Below are 20,041 nucleotides of genomic sequence, written 5' to 3'. Positions count from 1 at the left end.
GGAAAAAATAAAATTAATATTTAGAAGTTTATGATTTTTTATTATTGGAGGAGTTAGAAAATAGTAGTTTTGGAATATGAAAAATTATGTCATGATAGTTATTTATAGTTTTGACTTTATATATAGTATAGATATAAATATAACAGTGATATGTATGTTCAAATTTATAAATTAAGTAAAAAATGACTCATCAAAATCAGACTCCTGAACTATAAGTCTGACAAAACTCCTACACTATCACTATGTAATGATAACAAATTGATGAGCTAATTTTATAGCTTTAATTCATACCAGAATCTAATTAGTGAATATTGAGGTATAAACATTATAGAATACGAACCCATTTCTAATGAAGCTCGTCCAAGTTCATGAACGGTGGACAATGTTGCATAGAATGATATCATTAGCATATCATTGTAATCATCCTTTATAGTATTACTCCAATCATTTTAGTTATTAGAGGTTGCATTAAATCCTTTATAGTATTACTCCAATCATTTTAGTTATTATGGTCATCCAATGATGAAATCTCACCATCACACCACTTTGCATACATTGTCATTCACTCTTTGTTTGTATTAGCTTTTTCTTTCTCTGCATTCACTCTTTTACATGAATGACTTTGACCACAATTTTTCTTTCTATTCATTCATTCACACGTATATATATTGTACTGTTAATGCATAGTTATAATGCATTCATGTTAATGCATAGTTATAACAATTAGTTAAAGTATATATTTTATAATATCTTTAGTTATAATATATAGTTATAGTATATATATTGTATAGTATATTTAGTTATAGTATATATATTATAGTATATTTAGTTATAATATATTAAGTATCTTCACTACACACAATTGAGAGAAGATGTTATAGGTCAATAGAATTATATTGTAAAAGTAAGGATTAAAATATAAACTACTCTTAGGAATGTTGCCTAAAACTATCCCTCAGTTCTCTAGATCGCAATGGATATGTCTTCCTGCTATGTCCATCGGTCTACACCATCCACATTTTTTAAGTTGTTCACCTTGAACTTCATCCATCTCATTGTGAATGTGTGCAGTCTTTGGTCTTCTACTTCTTTTCCTACGCATAATAGGCTTGGGAATGAATGTTGGACCTGAATAAGGAGACCATTATTCTTCATTACCAATTGGTTGAAACTCATATCCATAGACCTTCTGAAGATTATCTAGCTGATAAATTGATGAGATAAATTGGTTGCAGTCTAAATTCAAAGAAGTGCATGTTGCAATAGCATGAGAGCATGACAATCTTAATGATTGAAATTCTCCACAGTCACACCAATTGTTGGCAAGTTTCACTATTACAGCCTCACTTGCCGACCACCAAATCTAATACAACTTCAACTTCAGAGACTTCAGTCTCTCGTGAAAAATTACGAACCAATTGATATGTAGATTTACGTTGATTTTATTTAATTACCTTTGTTAACTCTTCGCAATATACATGCCCGGTCATAATCATGTTAGAAGCTTCATTTCGATGTTCATTGAATCATTCATTTAGCTTGTATTATGTTGCTTTCACAAGGGCAGTGATAGGGAAAGCTCTAGATCATTTCAGAACATCATTAATGCATTCTGCAAGATTAGTAGTCATATGGTCATATCGTCTCCCTTCATCGTATGCCTGACTTCATTTCTCTTTTGGAATATGGTTCAACCATGCTCCAACCCTCAGATTTTTTAGACGCAACAAATTCAGCATTCGCTAGAACTGTGATCGCATAACTCATAACCTAGAAAATAAATACAAACATATTAATATCCATAATATAAATTTTTTTCTAAATTTCAAAAATATAAATAGTACATATTCATTTCTACAACTTTGTCTTTCATATCAGAATCTTGGAATACAATAAACTGATTCTACACTAGACCATCCTGTCAGCTCACTCCAGAGTGCAGCTAATAAACATGTCTCTCTGTCTGATATGATACACAGGTTTGGTTGAGGGGTAACATAAGTCTTATGATTGTAAAAGAACCACTCTCAAGTTTCTTTCGTCTCTCCTTCAACAATGGCAAAGACAACTGGAAATACACATTTGTTTCTATCTTATGAACTTGCTATTAGCAATGTTCTAGTATATTTCCCAAGTAAAAAATGTCTCATTCACTTGTAAGATTGGTTTACAATATGCAAACCCTTCAACACATGGTTTGAAAGCCAAAATATTTTATCCAGAATGATTCGACTAGGGTCTTTCATGCTATCTACAATTTGGTGACGTGCTTCATATTTTACAATTGTGCCAGGAGAAAAATATTGTAGAGCATTCATTCAACGTGATAACTCATTGTATGATCCTTCCCAATCACCATAAATTTTGGCCAATGCTATTTGTTTTGCAGTCCACGCCTTTCAATACGTGATTGTATAACCAAAGTGACTAACAACCTCCTTCACGCCTTAACTAGTATACTCGGATCTGCAGATACCAAATTATCAACAAGGTCTGAAATGAATGATGAATTTAATTTACTATGATCTTGGAAAACTAACATAGATACACAAGTGTATGTTCCACTAATTTTCATAATCGCTCAATAATCGCGCTTAACGTTATAAGAAGCACGAATTCGCCACTCACATCCTACACCAAAATGTTTAAATTTGGCAATATATCTGTCTGATCTAGACTCTGCAACAACATAGTCGAACGAATTTTTGATATGAAATTCTCTAATTGCATTTATTGCGACTTCTTTATATTCAAATTGCATGCCAATAAATAAATCATTATCAATAATATTTGTTAAATCAATTGTATGTCCAAAATCATGATCAGCTTCAGAATTTGTGTTCAAGAAAAATGATGATGTAGTAGTATATGTCATACTACGAGATTAACCTCCTCCTCATCACTACACATTTCAATCTCTTCTTCATCACTAAAATCACTAACAATATATGTCACAATTAATAACATTAAAACATATAAATTTAGAAGAATGAGATAAAATGTAGTAATTGAATGATATACTAACCTCTAAAATTGGTGAATGAAATCTGACTTGAAAGAAAGTTCAGTCTGTTAGAGAGTAGAGAAATGTTTGTGTAAAGATAGTATGGTTTGTGGGGTATATATAGGGTTAGGGCTCGCCGAAAAAATTCAAACAAATAACAAACATAAACTCCTATCATGTTGCCAATTCTTATACCATAAAAAAATTGACCAAGAAAACTCCCGCCAATAGTCGGTTTAGGGAGAGAAAAAATTAAAAAATTAAAAATTCTCCCTATTGCCGATTTAGGGGGGACAGAGAAAAAGAAAAAAAAAACTCCCCCATTGGCGATTTAGGGGGAGAGAAAAAAAATAAAAAAATGAAAAATTCTTCTTATTGCTGATTTAGGGGCAGATAGAAAAAAATTATAAAAAACAAACTTCTTCTGTTGCCGATTTAGGGGGAGAGAAAAAAAGTAAATCAACAGTACAATAACTGATTTTATGAAATGTATATCACTTTAGTAATTTTTATAAAAGGTACATTAAGACCGTAATTTTTTGGTCACGGTGCACCATACAAGTGAATTTGCCCATTGTCTGACAAAACTTTTATGCTATTATTATGTAATGATCAAAAACTTTGATGGCCTAGTTTTGTAATTTTAGTTCATATCAAAATTTAATTAATAAATATTGAGGGACAAACATTATAGAGATATAATAGTATAATGTGTAAATTTATGAATTAGTTAAAGAGTGACATATCAATATCAGATTCCTCAAATACAAGCCTAACAAAACTATTGTACTATCACTATGTAATGATCAATGATAAAAAAATGATGGCCTACTTTTGTAGCTTTAGTTCATATCAGAATCTAATTAGTGCATATTGAGATACAAACATTATAGAGATATAATAGTTAATGTGTGTGTAAATTTATGAATTAGGAATTTATGTATCTATATATATATATATATATATTAAATACCTATATATAATTAGGAATTTACTAATGACATAACTAAAGTATGGTTGGCTTAGGATGTGATACATTTGTGCCTCATCTTATGTAAGAATCCGGGTTTGAGTAATGCTAATAGAAAGAAAACATCACTAAGAAAGTTAATTCTACCATTATGTAGAATAGAACAATCAGACAAGGATATATTCATTAACATTGTTAAAGTTTTTTACAATGTAATCTATCATTTATTATTCATTTTCAATTTTTGTCTCTTTAAAAAAAATAATATAAATCAATGATGAACGATATATTGATTTTATATAAATCTTTGCACTGAAAGCGTACATATAAATATTATATTCATTCAACACGAGAAAAATATATATTAAATTACAATGTCAAAGTTTTATATATTTTTAGTTATTATCTATCACTCATTTTTAATTATAATTAATTCTTCAAAAATTGATACCAACCGGTGGTGAATAATGTACCCACTGTGTATAAATTTTTATACAATACATAAATATTATTACACTTATTCAATAATCTTTTCCCTATTTATTGTTTCTCCCTTGGGACTTATAGTGATGTGGGCTGGGTTTACTAGGCCCAATACGTTTAGTAAGTTACTAACATGACTGAGCACGAAGAATGAAGGGCGATATTGTCATTTCATAGTTATAACATGAACTTGTTTTATTTATTTTATGAAATAAGCACCAAACATAAAATGAGTAACAGGGTTTGATCTGGTAGATGAAGAACAATGAACATAGTTAGGCAAAGATTGTTGCATACGCTTCGTGGTGGTGATGTCCCTTCAGAAACTTTGAAGCGAAAAGTGTTGGAATTGGATAAGAAGAGGAAAATGAGGAAGCCGAAGAGTAAGGACCAGTTCATCGTTACTGTTCCTGAATCCATGTCTTACTTGGATACTGTCACTTTTCCTATGGTCGTTTTTGCTGTTGGTGTTGCTGTTTTTGCCAAGCTTCTCATGACTGTATTCTCCTTTCTATTTACTCTTTCATCATTGCAATTTGTAGTATAATTATACTTGGTCTCATTGTTGCATACTACGTGTTTGATCATTTTACCAACTGCACTTAACCGAACCTAGTACAATGAATGGTATATTGGACCATGGAAATAGGAGATGACCACCCAATAAGTTCTTGAAAATTTAAAGGGCAAGTGTAAATTTTAGTCTCTAAGGGTCTGTTTGCGAGTTGAATTTTGGAGGAGAATGAAGATAAAGGGAAGTCTTGAGTTGAGGGCCATGAATACACTTGTGAGATGACTCTAAAGCCTTTTTTTTTTTTTACCTTCCTTTTCCTCCAAAACTCAATTCACAAACAGACCCTAAACGATTCACATGACCATCAAATAAGTCCATGGAAGGACTTGTTATCACCATTTTGAACTTTCCTGACTTATTTGATAGTCTTATTCTTTGGATGACTAACTTTGTAGCGATTGTATCTTTAGAAGACTAAATAAACGTTTTATTATAAAAGTTATTAAGCAGAGGTGTATCGAGGGGCAGAGGGTATTACATTATGGCTACTCCAAAATTTTCAAATGTTTAGTTTTTCACATAACCTTTTGCAAATATATATATATAAACTTTTTAAGTTGACCTCTAAAATAAAGTATTGTTCTTTCTTGGCTTGCTCAATGAAAATCTTCTAACGCCGCTTGTAGGTGTGTCAACTCTTAAATTATTTAGTGGGTTTAGATTTTGAAGCATTTTGGATTAAAGCAATGGTAGATATACTTTTACTTGCTCACTTCATAACAAGCATATGTAATTAATTGGTGCATGTCAGTTTGACGAATCGAGATCCCAAGAGTTACTGGAACGAAAGATGATGAAAGCTCCTGATGGTCAAGGCAGTGTGAGAATGCTCTCTCGTGAGGAGTGGGAGAAGGTTCGAGAACTCAGGCCTAGAACTCCATATGAGTCTATGCTTGCCCGCCCTAATGCAAGAATAAGAACTGGAGAACCCTTGCATCTGGTAACACACTCACACTATATGCTTTTTTATTGTCTTTATTGATATGTGCATTGCTATTGCTATTTTACCACATTTTACTGAGTTTCAAACTCTGCATTCAGTGAATCTTATTACTCTGTTTATGTTAGTTTTATTTTCCTGGCATGTTCTTCATTCCCTAATTCAAATATAGAAAATCAAAGGTGTTTATGGCTGATGGTTCCTCACATGCTATATACAGGAGGACATAAAGGATTGGACAATTGATGTTCTGATGGATGCTACTACCAGAGTTGAGGAGTATAGTAAACATGGTTCTAAGTGATGCAACTATCTCAAGCTTAACTGTCTTGTCCATTCCTTATGTGTTTTTCTCTTTCTTTCAATGCTTCATACAAATAATTTACAATGTGTGTTCTGTTGTGGGGATTTTTTGTGTTGGCAAGGCATGAATGACTCCCTCCATTACTTCATTTCATCCATGGAATATTACACTAGAAAACTGTGAATCATCAAATGGACAGATAGCATGCATATGTTTATGTAATATGCTCTTTATTGTACTCTTTGATATAAGTATGCATAGTGGTGTACACTCATCAGAGCAAAGGTGGAAATACCAAAAGGCATTTTCTGAAGTTTTAGACATTTCAAGGCTCTCAATTGCATTTTCTGAAGTTGTACTAAAAAATGTAGGTACAGATAGATGGCGGGTTTGACATGGGAAACATGGTCCTAAGTATTCTATTGATTGGTTTGTTTGTACATTTTATAATGAAGCTCTACATAAACAATGGTAGTTAATTTGTTAAGAATAATATTATCCTTTTGTCAAGGTTTTAAATTACAGTCCATGACCACAATTAAGATTGCATTATGTTTTCGTTGCCTCCTATCAATTGTATTTTTTTTTGTAATTATGATAAACACATTTTAACTGCGACCATAATTACAATCTAAAACCTTGCTTCTTATGTTTGATTTCATTTTTCATACTCACTAGTGGCTTGCCACTTCCATGGTCACACTTAATACTGGATGGTAGTCTTACTAAAAAACAAGTTTTCTATCATTTGATTCTTTAAATGTATTCTGTGTTCACTATAATGACTAAAAATTCAAGTTCCACTTTTTTGTTCCACAAGTTCTACTGTTGACAGATCAGTTGTTATAGTCATAGTAAGGTATGAGGTGACGGATACAAGTTATTTTTTGATAGGCTGTCTTTGATTTTTCAAGTTAAGTTTGAGGTATGATACTCAATAATTTATAATGATAAAAATTCTTTTTTTGACCCATCTCTAATATATGCCTATAATTATATCACCCTAACCACCACCCTCTCACTATTTCAGCCACACCTTACTATCGTTGCCCTGCTCCATCTCAGTGCCACCATTTGGTGCTACCGTGCTAGAACTTAGTCTGTTGCCCTTTGTTTCCAAATATTGATTCCTCTTCTTCCATTAATGCTTTAACTGGAATTCACTTTTCCTTCATGCCATAATGCTCTTGTTCATCTTTTATGTCTCTTTCTTACTTGTACTAGGTTTCATCGTTTTCAATTAAAATCACTTCGTTTGATAAAAAATATACTAGACAGCTTCTTGAATGATGCGTTTTATGAGATGGTTCTTGAATGGAATTCGAAGGATTGGTCCAGTCTCCATTTGAATCCAATTCCAAGATACTAAGTTGGAAAGAGGTTGGTGGTGGAGAAGGAAGATGGCGGGGTGCAATGATTGCTGGAAAATGTGATGGGTGGAGGTTGGTTGGAGTTGGAATTTGGGCAAGATAAAGAGAGCAAGTTTGACATACATTATACATTTTTATCCGATTTTTTTTCCATTTATAGTCTCAACCACTATTTTTATCATTAAATTCAATGATAATAAAGATCAATTTGTATGATCAAGCAAAGGTAGCACCTTGTATCCTAACATCACCATAAGGTTTAAGTCCCATGCAGCACGGGAAAAATAGCTAGGCTTAAAAATAGGGAGACATTTGAATGTATGAACAAATAAGGGATTAACCATACAGACGATATGCATGTTTTAAATGTTTAAGTCATCTCACAAATATATTTTATGACTCCGATATCATTTTCCTCCTCTATTGACCTCCAATAACCAACTCGCAAACAGACTCCGAAAGTCATACTATCCAATTCTTCAAAACAGGGATCTTAACTAGGTTGCTGATTATGACAGAATGTTAATTTGAAATTGATATGTATTTTATACCTTGAGTTAGTGACAGAATGTGGACTCTAACAAGCCAATTGAATTGGCACATGAGTTAGAGTAAGGCTTACAAAATATGTAATTAACTATAACTTCCCTAATACACAGGACAGAGGCTGCATAGTGTCAATCCCTCAAGGCATGGATATCACAGATGCAAATAACTATGAAGAGAAGGTATATATGAAGGAGTAGAGCTCATCTCTGTCCACAATATCCATTGCCTAAGACCGAAATTATCCAGTATCATGCCTCTAACTGATTTACAAAAAAGCTACCAACTCACAAATGTAATAGATTATGCTCTGCATCATCCATCTAAATCTATTGCTATCACAGATCCAATATTATTTCCAGAAGTTACTACATTGCCTACAAAGCCAATAAGAAAAGGTCGCGGACCTGAAAAATGAATCGGACAATCATATAGCATTGTGATCTATATTATGTATGCTAGAATTTCAACATTTGCCAAGTTTGAAGGCGTCCAGAGATACACTGCTTTAGTTTCTTTTTTTTCAACTTGTATTAACTAGAATAATCATGAACAGATACTTCACCATGTTATATATCCAAGGACCTTAAGTAAAAATGTCCTAGCAAAGAACACATATATGAAGGATAGGCAGGCCACAATTTCTTCTATACCTCTTGAAAAGCTAATAGTGAGAAATTCTTTCGGCATCCTTCAAGGCTTTGTTGGGATTGAAGTAAAGGGACTTATCAGGTAATGTCATTGAATATAATCTTCATAGTCATCACTTATCACAGACGCAAATCTCTCAAGCCATGGAAGCTGATGTAAATCCTTCATAGCGTCCATATAGGAGTCTGTGTAGCGGGGAGGAGATTCATAAGGGTGATGGTCACTAAGACTAAAACCACCATCTAGAAACCTTTGAATAAGTGCAAGCTGTGATCGTTCTTGGTCTGAGTATGCATCCATGAGCATGGGGACAGAATTGAAAGTCTCCCACGCCCATTGTTCTGATTCTTGGAGAGAGTATGAGAGCGAGTCTTCAGAGTTCTCTTCATCCCAAAATGCGCAATGACATGTCTGTTGACCATCCCTGTATTCCGCTCCACAAGAATAACAAAACTCATGACCACACCTGAAATTAAGAGACAAAATAATTAAGAACAGCATACGTTGAATGAAAGAAAAACTACAATGAATTGTAGCTAACAAATATAATCGTGACCATTTCAAATTGGGCTTGAGCAAAGTATCAAACATATGTAAATGCATTGAAATTGGATAAAAATAATTAATATTTTCTTCTTTTCTATCCAAAAATATTACGAATTAATTCCATTCTTTCCTGGAAATTGGCCTCAAAATCCTAACAGAATTTTGAATGGCAGTAGAGCAGTACTGCTTAGAACCACAGGAAAAGCTCTACAATTTCAACTTATCTCTTTGCAGTCACAAACTAAAACTTAGAAATAGTTTTTTCATATTGACCATACATAACCCTAGCCCTAATAGAGTCTTACATCCCTAATCATTCTCAGAAGCTTAGATACTTTACAATCTTTCTTAAATTTCAGCCAGCCTGCAAATATTACGTCTGCATATCTTAATCATATCAACCATAGTGCACCTACATTCGTATAGTCACTCTTCAGCAATTTCATTTCATTTTAGGGACATGGAATTCAACAAGTCTGAAATTTAAAACTTAGAACTTTGAAGCATAGAGTCACAATGCATGTTATTTATCTTTTATCATTCACTAGAAAATACATGTAAACCTTATACAAATGTACGGCGAAACTCTGCTCTGCGCTCTACCTTTTTCAAGTCATGAAATTCTATATAATCTATTACCTTTAACTCTGAGTTCTGTTCATTTTATCGTTGGGTTTAGGGATGACAATCAACTAAACCTACTCGACATTCGAAAATAGTTTGAGGCTAGATTCATTAATTAGCTCAATGGACTTGGTTAATGAACTAAATGAGTTGAACTTAAACTTATAATTGAGCTCTCTAAATAAACACCTATTCAGGTAAACTATTACAAGCTACACTGTTCCACTTTCAATATATGCAGTGAGTGCCCACACCTACGTGAGATTCACATCTGCAATTCATATATGCAACAATAAACTCTATACTGAAATTTATAGATTAATCAATATTTCTTCATTTTCCAAATAAAATGCAGAGTTAACTTACCAGCATGTCATGTGGTAACAACCATGAGTAAGCTCAATCATTCGACGGCATTGCTGACAACGCTTCCACCTTTTATTCTGAGCAAGATGGTGCAAAGTAATGTCAGTAGCATCTCTCTCCTCCTCTGGCAGATTCTGAAATTCTTCACATCTCATAGAAGAATGCCATGGAACTTTACAGTCCAGACAGATAAACCTCTGACAAACGGGGCACTCAACACAAGAATTGTCTGACTGACTAGATGAACTAGCCCTAGCTGATAAACATTCACGAGGATCAAGGAGAACAGAGCAATTTGGAAATGGACAGTAAATTCTATCTGAATGGAGAAGATTTGCTTCTGTAAGAGCTTTCTCCAAAGACTCGAAGGAAGTAAATGGAAGGAAATACCTGCACTCTGAAACAGAGATGCAATATTTGCATCCTGGTTGTGGACATCTTATAGGGACTTGACAAGATTGCACTTTTCCATCGGCATAGGTCCTCAAGCAATGTGAACAGAACTTGTGTGAGCATTTCATGGTGATCATAATTGGCAATGGCTTGTCCTCACAACAAATAGAACAACTTTCAAGTAATATCTTGCCATTTACAGGAAAAGTGACAAGTCCAATTGCTACTTTGGCTAATTGCAATGCCTGCTCTAGATCTATACTCGGAACAAGATTCAGCAAAAAAACTTCAAAATTATTGGCAAGTTCCAGAATCCTTTCTCTCAGTGCCATCAAAAGTGGCACCTCAAGATTTTCCATGCCTGTTATCTGTACAAATATTCACATTTCAACAAAATCACAGTTAAAAGGAGGTCACATGGGAAGACATGCACAAACATACATCAATGAATTATTAAAGGATATTTCCACATTTCAAAGAGATCTAAACTAATGTATTGTCATAACCAATTTACGAAATGTTATCAGTTGATATTTAAATGGTCAAAGAAAAACTTCAACATGCATGCTGCTAAATGATAATTGATAAAATACCACTACAACTAAATATACTAATTTTTATGTCCTAGTGTTCACTTGAATCATTATAGATTCATGTAAAGGTCATAGAACAAAAGATATTAAGATCAAGATCTGAAATGTTAACCTGATTGTGCAACAACTCGGAATCTGTAAAAGCATAGACCCGGCGCATCTTGTTCTGTGTAGCTTCCAGCAAACCGTCCATGAGAGCCAAGTAGTCAACTAGTGGCTCCTCGGCATAAAAATCAAGTTTTTTCTGCACTCTAATAACAGGAAGACTGGATTGTCTTTCCATGAAAACTCCAACTCCAGAAAACCCAGAAATTGAATCTTCAATCCCACCTATTGACAAGCCCTTGAAGAACAACTTCACAGAAAATTCATCAAGCTCATCCTCCAACTCTTCCACCTGAGTTTCTTTCCACGCACCTTCCTCATCTTCACAACAACTGCAAAACTCATCTTCCTCCTCATCTCTTCCAACAACACCTAAAATTGCTTGATTCTCCATTTTTTACAGAAATTTTCAACCAGAGAATCACATCAACAAATCAATTCCTTCCATGAATCCATGTCAAATTGCAACCTGCACTCACAATCCTTACAAAATTACACTTCAAAAAATTAAACCCAACAGAAATATCAAAATCCAAGCCCCACCCCACAATAAAAATGAAACCTTTTACCCCAATAAAGCATGAAAATGGATAAATCTTTCATTTTTTGGGCTTGCAAAAAAAATCAAATCAGACCCAGAAGCAAGAGAAATGAAAGGATATAAAGTATAAGGTAAATGAAGTGAAGCTTCCATACCATGGATTCTTCTTTTTCTGGATAGAATTCAACTTTATTGGTATTATTGTTATTTTAAGCAGTGATTCTGAAACATTGTCTGTAATAAAATAAAACCCTAATCTGAAGACAAAATAAAATACCTCTGGTTTGACAGCTTTTTTTTCTTTAGGTTTTTTTCCCCCACTTAGATTAATAAGAATGTGGAAAATGGGTAGAGAAAGCAGGAATCTTGAGGTACTGGTGGTGATAATAATAATAATGGCGTAAAAGTAATAAAAGCAGTTGTGGTGAGTTGCTGGCGCGTTTGACTTGTTATCAATGATTGCAATCATTTTAAGTTGGGGTATGATGCCAAGTAGAGATGAAAAATTTACTTGAATACTATGACTATGCTATCATACGTCTAGTGTAACTTTTTAATGAAACTTTAATGAAAATCGTGTATGAGTCCTGATGGAAGTGGTGAATAAAAAATGTGAGTCTTGCTTGGGGCAAGTTGTGAACCAAAAACGTGAGTCGTGGGGCAAGTTGTGAACAAAAAATATGAGTCATGGGGGAGTCGTACCTTCTATGTACGAGTTTCACTTTATTTTTTAAAGTCATACTCTTTAAAAGTGTTCATTAAAGATGATTTCTATTGAAACTTAATAATAAATTTACTCACTAGTTTAGTGGTTATTGTTTTTACATGCTAAGCTAGAAGTACATGGTTCAACACTCACACAATATTTATTTTTTATTTTATATTGTTTTATAGAAATATCTAATGAATATAATGTAATATAACAATATTGTATTAGAGTCTTTGTACAAATAATATATGTCAAAGTTATAACAAAAACAAAAAATAGGCAATAAATAGGTGTTATACCATACATCTAGCTTGCCATATAAAGTAATAACTGCTAGACTAGTGAGTAAATTTATTATTAAATTACAATAGAAATCATATTTAGGAATACAACTTTTAAAAATCGTGTTTAAAGACCACGACTTTAAAAATAAAGTAGAACTCAGCGCATGGGAGATACGACTTCCCCTAGGACCCACATTCTCGGTCCACGACTTCTCTTAAATCTTAAGTAGCATATACGATTTTCATTAAAGTTACACTAATTCTATAATTTCCAAAAAAAATTACACTAGACGTGTGATAATATAATCAAACTACATTATCCACATACATTTTCCACTAGAGATGGCAAAACATATCGCTCTCCCGTATTGTCCGTACCCGTAACTTTTGTAAAAATTAAGTAGAATTAGACATGTTTGTATTGTTTTAATGGACAATTTTTTTATCAAGTACGTTTTGAAATGGGCAAACGAGCTTGCATGGCCCGTGAGCATTATTGAATATTAAAAATAAAAAATTATATAATAAAATAAAATAAAATAAATTAAATAAAGTAGTTGAGGCATTAAAAAATACATTATATCATAATTTATTTTACTTTTCTTATTTTTTTTCTTAAATTACGCATATCGGTCGCATAGCCTAATAGAAATGCCCGCGTGGTTGATAGGCAAACGAGCAGGACGAAATGAACAGATTTTGTATGTCATACCTATAAAAATGTGGGCTATTCGATCATGCCCATGATATTGCCAGTTTTGTCATCTGGAATACCAATAATACAAACAATTCCTACTCCTAATTTGTTAAATTAACTGAAAATAATATATTTTCTTATTAAATCCTTCCACTAATTTTCGTACACACAAAAAGTGACATATGTCATAAAAGTAATATTCTATTAATTAATCATTGATTTTCAAGTAATATATGAAACTTTCTCGAAAGATTTTAGGAAGATTTAATATGAGAACGTATTATTACTCTAAATTAAGAGTTGTATGTGTAGAGAATGAAATATAATGGAGATTATTCCAGCACAAAACTATGTCGCATTTTATAGATAAAGTTTTTAATAAGAGATGAAATTATGTGGTTGTTGAATAGGATAGTGCACAACTTAGCTAACATTTGTGGATAATATCTCAACTATTATTGTACAACATTTTTCTCTTAAATATGATTAATGTTAGAGATTATTAACTATAGTAGAAATTGAGATCATATTCTCTTTGCCAGTTGTGATTTTAGTAACTTATTAATAATTTTTGTTTAGTTGATTTATAAAACATAACTTATCAATCATAAAGACGGCAAACTGACTCGAACCTCTCATTTAACTAATTTCACATTGAAATCAGATTGACTCGGTTCGATCTGATCGATTTAAGCCTAATTTTTTTAAATCGGATGGTTGGACTTTCCGAGTCAATCAATTTTTTTATTTAAAAAACAACCAAATCAATGTCATTTTAAGATGAAAAAACTTTTAACTTATTTGTAATTTCTTAATTTATATTATCGCAAAACTTTCGTTGTTTAGTTAAATTTTAAACTTATTTGTATTTTTATTGCAATTAAATCATAATAAATATATTGTTTGATGACATTTTCAACTTTGTAACATTTTATAGTAGTAAAATATTTTTGTTGGTTATTTAATTAGGTACGGTACTATTTTAAAATTTGAAATATAGAGTTATTAAATAATATTAGCTAATATTATAGATTTTTTTAGAATTTCTAATATAAACCGAATCAACTGATCCACTGATCCAATCAGTAACTCATTGACTTAATACCATAATCTAATTATTAACCGGTCTATAACACTGACAGATAGTATTCTTTAAATATAGGACAAAGTGACTAGAGTCACAAGAGTCTGCCATAAAATTAAACGAGACTCTTTTGAACCACAAACACTATCTAGACTTCTAGTTTCCTTATCCATGTGGTGGAGAAATACAGTTAGTAATATAACAAAAAACTGAAAAGTTCCTCAAAGAAATTCATTTAGCCTCTCTTTGGTAGAGGAGAGAAAGGAAAGAAAGAGAAAGAGGGAAGAGAGTTTGAAGAGAAATAAAGAATTTCTCATGTTTGGTTTGAAGAGAAGAATGAAGGAGAGAAATAAAAAGTGGATGGGAGCCACAAAAAAAACTTTCTCTCTTTGTATGGTGAGAAAGTGAGAAAAGTGATGAAATTACTAAAAAACCATTTTCATTACTTAATATTATATCATTGTTTATTTATATAAAATTTTCATAATTATTTTTTCATTTACATTTTCTTACTTCATAATTAGTGTTAAAAACTAAAATTTGAAATTCCAATAATATAATATTTGTAATAAATTTTAAAGTTATAATTCTTAATTTTTAATTAATAATAAGACATTTTTGCAAATTCTTTTTTATTGTAGGATATTTTTGTCATTCAAACATTTATATCTACTTCTTTCTCTTCTCTTTCTTTTATCTTTCTTTCATACCAAACAACACAAAAATCTACTCTATTTCTCATATATCTCTTTCTCTCATCTCTCTTTCTTACATCTCTCTTCTCTTGTTTTCTACTCACTATCCAAACAAAGCACTAATATGCATGTATTTAGAAAAAAAATCTCAATTTAATTCATTAATTAAATATAATGATCTAAACCATTCATGGTATTCATTATCAAGATTTGGGCACTAGAGATGATTTAACTCCTATAATGAAGTTCCATTAGAATTTGGTCTAGATTCATGCATTTTAGTTTCTAAAGTTAGAAAATATTAGCGAATCTTTACTAGTGGTGGATCTTGATATAAGATTTAGGGGTATAATAATATTTAATTACAACTTATAATTAAAATTAGTCGAATACAAAAATTTAATATACATGACTATTTCACAGTTTCAAAATAACATATTAATTTCAAATAATAATAATTATCAATTAAAGACATCAAATAAAAATGCAAATTCATTTAAAGTGTCTCTCCTTGTTCTTTTAAATACTTAAACCCTTCAACGATTGAATTAAAGTTAAAATTTTAAGTTATTTCATTCTCAATATAAATTAACATGTTGTCTACAATAAATTCATATTATATCTTTGTAATTTTTTTTTTATTGTATTTGTTGCTAAAAATGATTTTTGTATATTAGCTAAATCATAATAGTTAATATAAGATGAATAATTAAATCAAGAAAATAATATGTATTCACTTTTCCTATATTGTCAAAGTTGCACTTAATTGAGAGATGATTGAGAACTTTTCAAACATGACTGACTAATAATATCAATAATAAAATATTGAAATTGACATCTCAAATTATTATATTGCTTATTGAAATCAATGAGGTAGAATTTTTGCATACAAATACATATGTTATCGGTATTAAATAACTTATAAAAATCCTTCACATCTTAGGACTTTTGCTAAAAAGTTTGGCAAATGCAATATGTGATCCTCAAAATCTATTTTATAAGTATAAAATTATTACGAATTTAAATAAAATCATAGTATTATAAACATTATCAACATATACAAATATATAAGAGAAGTTGGACCATTATCTATAATTTATAGAAGAATAACATAAATACATTACACATATATATGTATAAAGGTAAAAAATATTTTAATAAATTTGAAAACAAGATTTAGGGGGTTTCTGCCCCCACCTATATTCACAAAAGTATGCCATCGACCTTACCCTTCTCATCCCAGCCTAACCTCTCTCATTAGCTTTCGAGTGTGACACTTCTCTCAATAGTGTCTTTTTCATACAATACAAATGAATTTATAGGTTGAAGTGATGGTCAATCATTATTAATATAGATTTTTGAGTATGATAAATTATTGGAAAATTTTAGTCTTCAAATTAGATAGGTGGTGGTATTTGTGGAGGGTGGCAATGGTGATGTTGAGGAGGATGGTGGTGGAGAGTATCACAATGGTGATGTTGAGGAGGATGGTGGTGGAGAGTATCACAATGGTGATATTAGCGGAAATGATGGGGTGATGGGTGGTGGAAAATGATGATGATTGTGATGGTAGTGGATAGTGTCAGGATGGTGGAAGTGGTGATGAGGGGTGGTTGACGGAGGGTGGTGGTGATGATGATTATGGGGCGTTGATAGTGGTAAAGGGTGGTTGTGGTTAATGTGGCAATATGAGTAATGTCCACGAGTCAATGCATGACCCACATGTTGCAGAAAATCATGTAAATTTAGCCAATTTGTTCGATTTGTCTAACCCATTTGTCCATTAAGCATGCGCACATCCCTATCAGGTGACACTATCGGCCAACATTTTTTGTAGAGAAATCATGCAAATTTAGTCATTTTGTTCAATTTGTCTAATCAATCTGTCCATTAAGCTTGCACATATCTATTGGAAAACATTGTGTAAAGATGAATATAAATTTTGTATCATTGATTGATTGAAAATAGTTACCTGAATTTATACAATGAGAAGCAAATCATAACGACCTTACTTGATAAGTAAGAAAACCAACTAATTATAACAACCAAGTGACTCAATATATCACGTGTGATTAAGAGCTCTACTATACTATTTCAGACTAAATAACAATGTGTAAACATCTAATTTTGTCTTAGTTATTTACAAAAAAAATTAAAACAACAAGAGAATTAAAAAATAACATTTGTAATTATATTGAGACTAGTTTTATCTTCTAATTATAACTGGTGGTTATCCAACTCCAATAATTTCATTTCAAGTTATTAATGTCGGTTTGGTTTTAAATTTATACCGTTTCACTTTTTAATTAAAGTCATTTTAACCAATATTTCATTTTTTCATTAGTAAAAAATAGTTAGGATAAGGGTGAGAAAAGTCACATTTGATTAAAGTGAGGAAAAAGAGGTCACCTACTTCTTTTCATTATTCTTGCAGGTTACAAGGTAAGGAGAGGTTAAGCAATGAACTCACCATCCCATACCTCTTCATCTATCTTCACCCACAACAGTTTCAAAATGGAAGAGTTGGAATCCAAGTCATAACATTGAAAAAGAAACCAAGCGGGCATAAGATTTTGGACAAATCTATTAATAAGAGGTAAAGTTACAAAGCATGGGGGTGGCCAGACGTCGAGAGAGAGAAGAAAAGGAAAAAGAGAAAGTGAAAGGGGAGGGAATGTGAGACAAAAGAAAAAAGCAAGCAAGGGTCAAAGAGTTCTTTCTCCACCCCTGGTGCATATTTTGGGGATGAGAACCAAACTAGAACTCCTTATGATGACGATGAAGGTTGAATGGATGGCGTGACTGCCTACTACTCACAAGCATATTACTTAGTCTGGTTTCATACACTCTCATTAAATTCAACCCAAGATCTCGTAACCTTCTACAACACCACATGTTGCTTCTTCGAATCCTAATGTGCCATGAAATACCCAGGATAATGCTCAGAGCAGGTTAAGCATGGCCATTTCATATGCAAAAGCGGCATGTGAAGCTCACCAAGATAACATCTTCTCCAACTTGCCGGCAACCATTTCAACCATCACCGTATTGACGTGGCTTTTGCTCACTAGGGTCAATATTGAATTGGTTGCCTTGGATGTGGGGGAGATATACATGAGATGTGCCTGTCCTTGATGACTCTATACCAAGACTTTCACTTTCTTAATGTGCCTCATCAACATCAAATTTACATTGCACAATCATGCAATGGAATCCTACTTATCAAAGGTTATGTACCAAACAGTTACTACGTGTGTAACCTGTTACTAAACAGTTCCCTGCCCTTGATTTTCCAACCCCATCATACCCTAACCTTGATGAACAAGAAGTTATCTTGTCTTTTTAACCTTGGAAGTCACCTCATTACAAACTCATTCTCATCAGGCACAAAAAGAATAGTTTACCATCTACCCTTCATGGAATCTTGAGCCCACAAAACAATACTTACTATACTTTTGGGATTAACATATATTACTCAAAGACAACATGTTGGAGTGGTTTTGGTACCAGTCTTCCAGCTGAAGAAGACTCTGTTTATGAGTATGGAATTTACTGCAATGGTGCTATATATTGGAATAACCAAAATGACAAGTTTGTGCATTTGGTGTGAAAAAACAATGTTTTAAATCATTCCCAATGCCACAATGTGGTCAATTTGAGGATGACCACGTTTTGTATATTGGAAGATTCTTCTGCATGGTTACTTAGATTTCACGTGAATCTTCAAGGAGATGTAGAAGGCTAGATTTGACGAGGTGTATTTGTTAAAAAGAAAGAAGAGCACACACATCACTTTCCTTTTCTCATTAGAGTTCATGGGGCCTTGCAGGTACTATTCTATCTCTCCCATTTCCCTATTTTCTTTTTCAATTATCTACCATATAAATTTAATAGTAAAAATAAATAAATTATTTATAACAATTGAATCTTAATTTTATGGAATTTTTATAGTAAGGTCATGGTTTGAGTCGTCTCTAACTTTTCCAAATATGGGAAGAAGGTCTACGACTAACATCGTCTCTAAGCTATTAATCCCAATATAATCTAAAATTATTTCATCATTTAAATAAAAGATAGAATTTTTATAATAAGGTCATTGTTCGAGTCGTCTCTAACTTTCCTGAAAATAAGAAAAAAGTTTACGGCCAACACCGTCTCTAAGCTATTAGTTCATTATCAATAATATTCTAAATATTTCAAAATTCATAAAATCAACTCCGCCAAATTTATCAATACCAAATCGACATTTTCAAATCAATAGCAATCAACCAAACTAACCAATCAATTTTCAAACCAGAACTACGTAGCCTTGATTTTCCCATTGCACTAGGGGATACGTAGGAGCAGGATGAACTCTTGTGAGACACAAATATAAAAAATTAAAAATATTTTGTTGTGATAATTAATTTCTAAATAAATAATTTTTAAGGATATAAAAGTCCATATGATTAGTGAGGGTATCTTTTTAATATGGGTGGACATAGTGCTAATACCTTCCTCGATCCATAATCGACACCCGAGCTTAGAATCTCAAGTTCAAAAGATCAAATTATCCTAATTGA

At 32.2% G+C, this 20,041-nt stretch overlaps 2 protein-coding genes across 6 annotated transcripts; one reads left to right on the top strand and one right to left on the bottom strand.

The window, feature by feature from the left end:
• On the top strand, positions 4,640-6,757 carry LOC109330478. The gene is made up of 3 exons (XM_019564670.1): positions 4,640-4,956; positions 5,783-5,971; positions 6,192-6,757. The coding sequence occupies exons 1-3, from the start codon at positions 4,723-4,725 to the stop codon at positions 6,273-6,275; spliced, it is 507 nt and encodes a 168-aa protein (XP_019420215.1). The 5' UTR covers positions 4,640-4,722; the 3' UTR covers positions 6,276-6,757.
• Positions 8,600-12,404, bottom strand: LOC109331612 (probable E3 ubiquitin-protein ligase ARI10). Of its 5 annotated transcripts, none has more exons than XM_019566217.1 (4): positions 12,288-12,404; positions 11,477-11,966; positions 10,379-11,139; positions 8,600-9,308 (listed from the first exon to the last, which is right to left on the bottom strand). In XM_019566217.1, the coding sequence occupies exons 2-4, from the start codon at positions 11,861-11,863 to the stop codon at positions 8,930-8,932; spliced, it is 1,527 nt and encodes a 508-aa protein (XP_019421762.1). In that variant the 5' UTR covers positions 11,864-11,966; positions 12,288-12,404; the 3' UTR covers positions 8,600-8,929. The 5 variants fall into 5 exon arrangements, with proteins under 5 accessions (XP_019421762.1, XP_019421764.1, XP_019421763.1 ...); XM_019566219.1 differs by having other exon boundaries at positions 11,477-11,938; positions 12,288-12,394; XM_019566218.1 differs by lacking the exon at positions 12,288-12,404 and adding an exon at positions 12,166-12,281.

Source organism: Lupinus angustifolius, chromosome LG17 (genome assembly GCF_001865875.1).
Source record: "Lupinus angustifolius cultivar Tanjil chromosome LG17, LupAngTanjil_v1.0, whole genome shotgun sequence".
In the NCBI taxonomy this organism is placed as follows: domain Eukaryota; kingdom Viridiplantae; phylum Streptophyta; class Magnoliopsida; order Fabales; family Fabaceae; genus Lupinus; species Lupinus angustifolius.
Note: the sequence above shows the minus strand (reverse complement) of the source record. Positions and strands in the feature narration are given on the sequence as shown.

Bases quoted from the DNA above. Each gene is read 5' to 3' on its own strand.
- LOC109330478 (XM_019564670.1), top strand. From the start codon at position 4,723: ATGAACATAGTTAGGCAAAGATTGTTGCATACGCTTCGTGGTGGTGAT. The intron at 4,957-5,782 runs GTATTCTCCTTT...GGTGCATGTCAG, and splicing joins TTGCCAAGCTTCTCATGACT to TTTGACGAATCGAGATCCCA. The intron at 5,972-6,191 runs GTAACACACTCA...TGCTATATACAG, and splicing joins CTGGAGAACCCTTGCATCTG to GAGGACATAAAGGATTGGAC.
- LOC109331612 (XM_019566217.1), bottom strand. From the start codon at position 11,863: ATGGAGAATCAAGCAATTTTAGGTGTTGTTGGAAGAGATGAGGAGGAA. The intron at 11,140-11,476 runs GTTAACATTTCA...ATATTTGTACAG, and splicing joins CCGAGTTGTTGCACAATCAG to ATAACAGGCATGGAAAATCT. The intron at 9,309-10,378 runs GTAAGTTAACTC...TCTTAATTTCAG, and splicing joins TGTTACCACATGACATGCTG to GTGTGGTCATGAGTTTTGTT.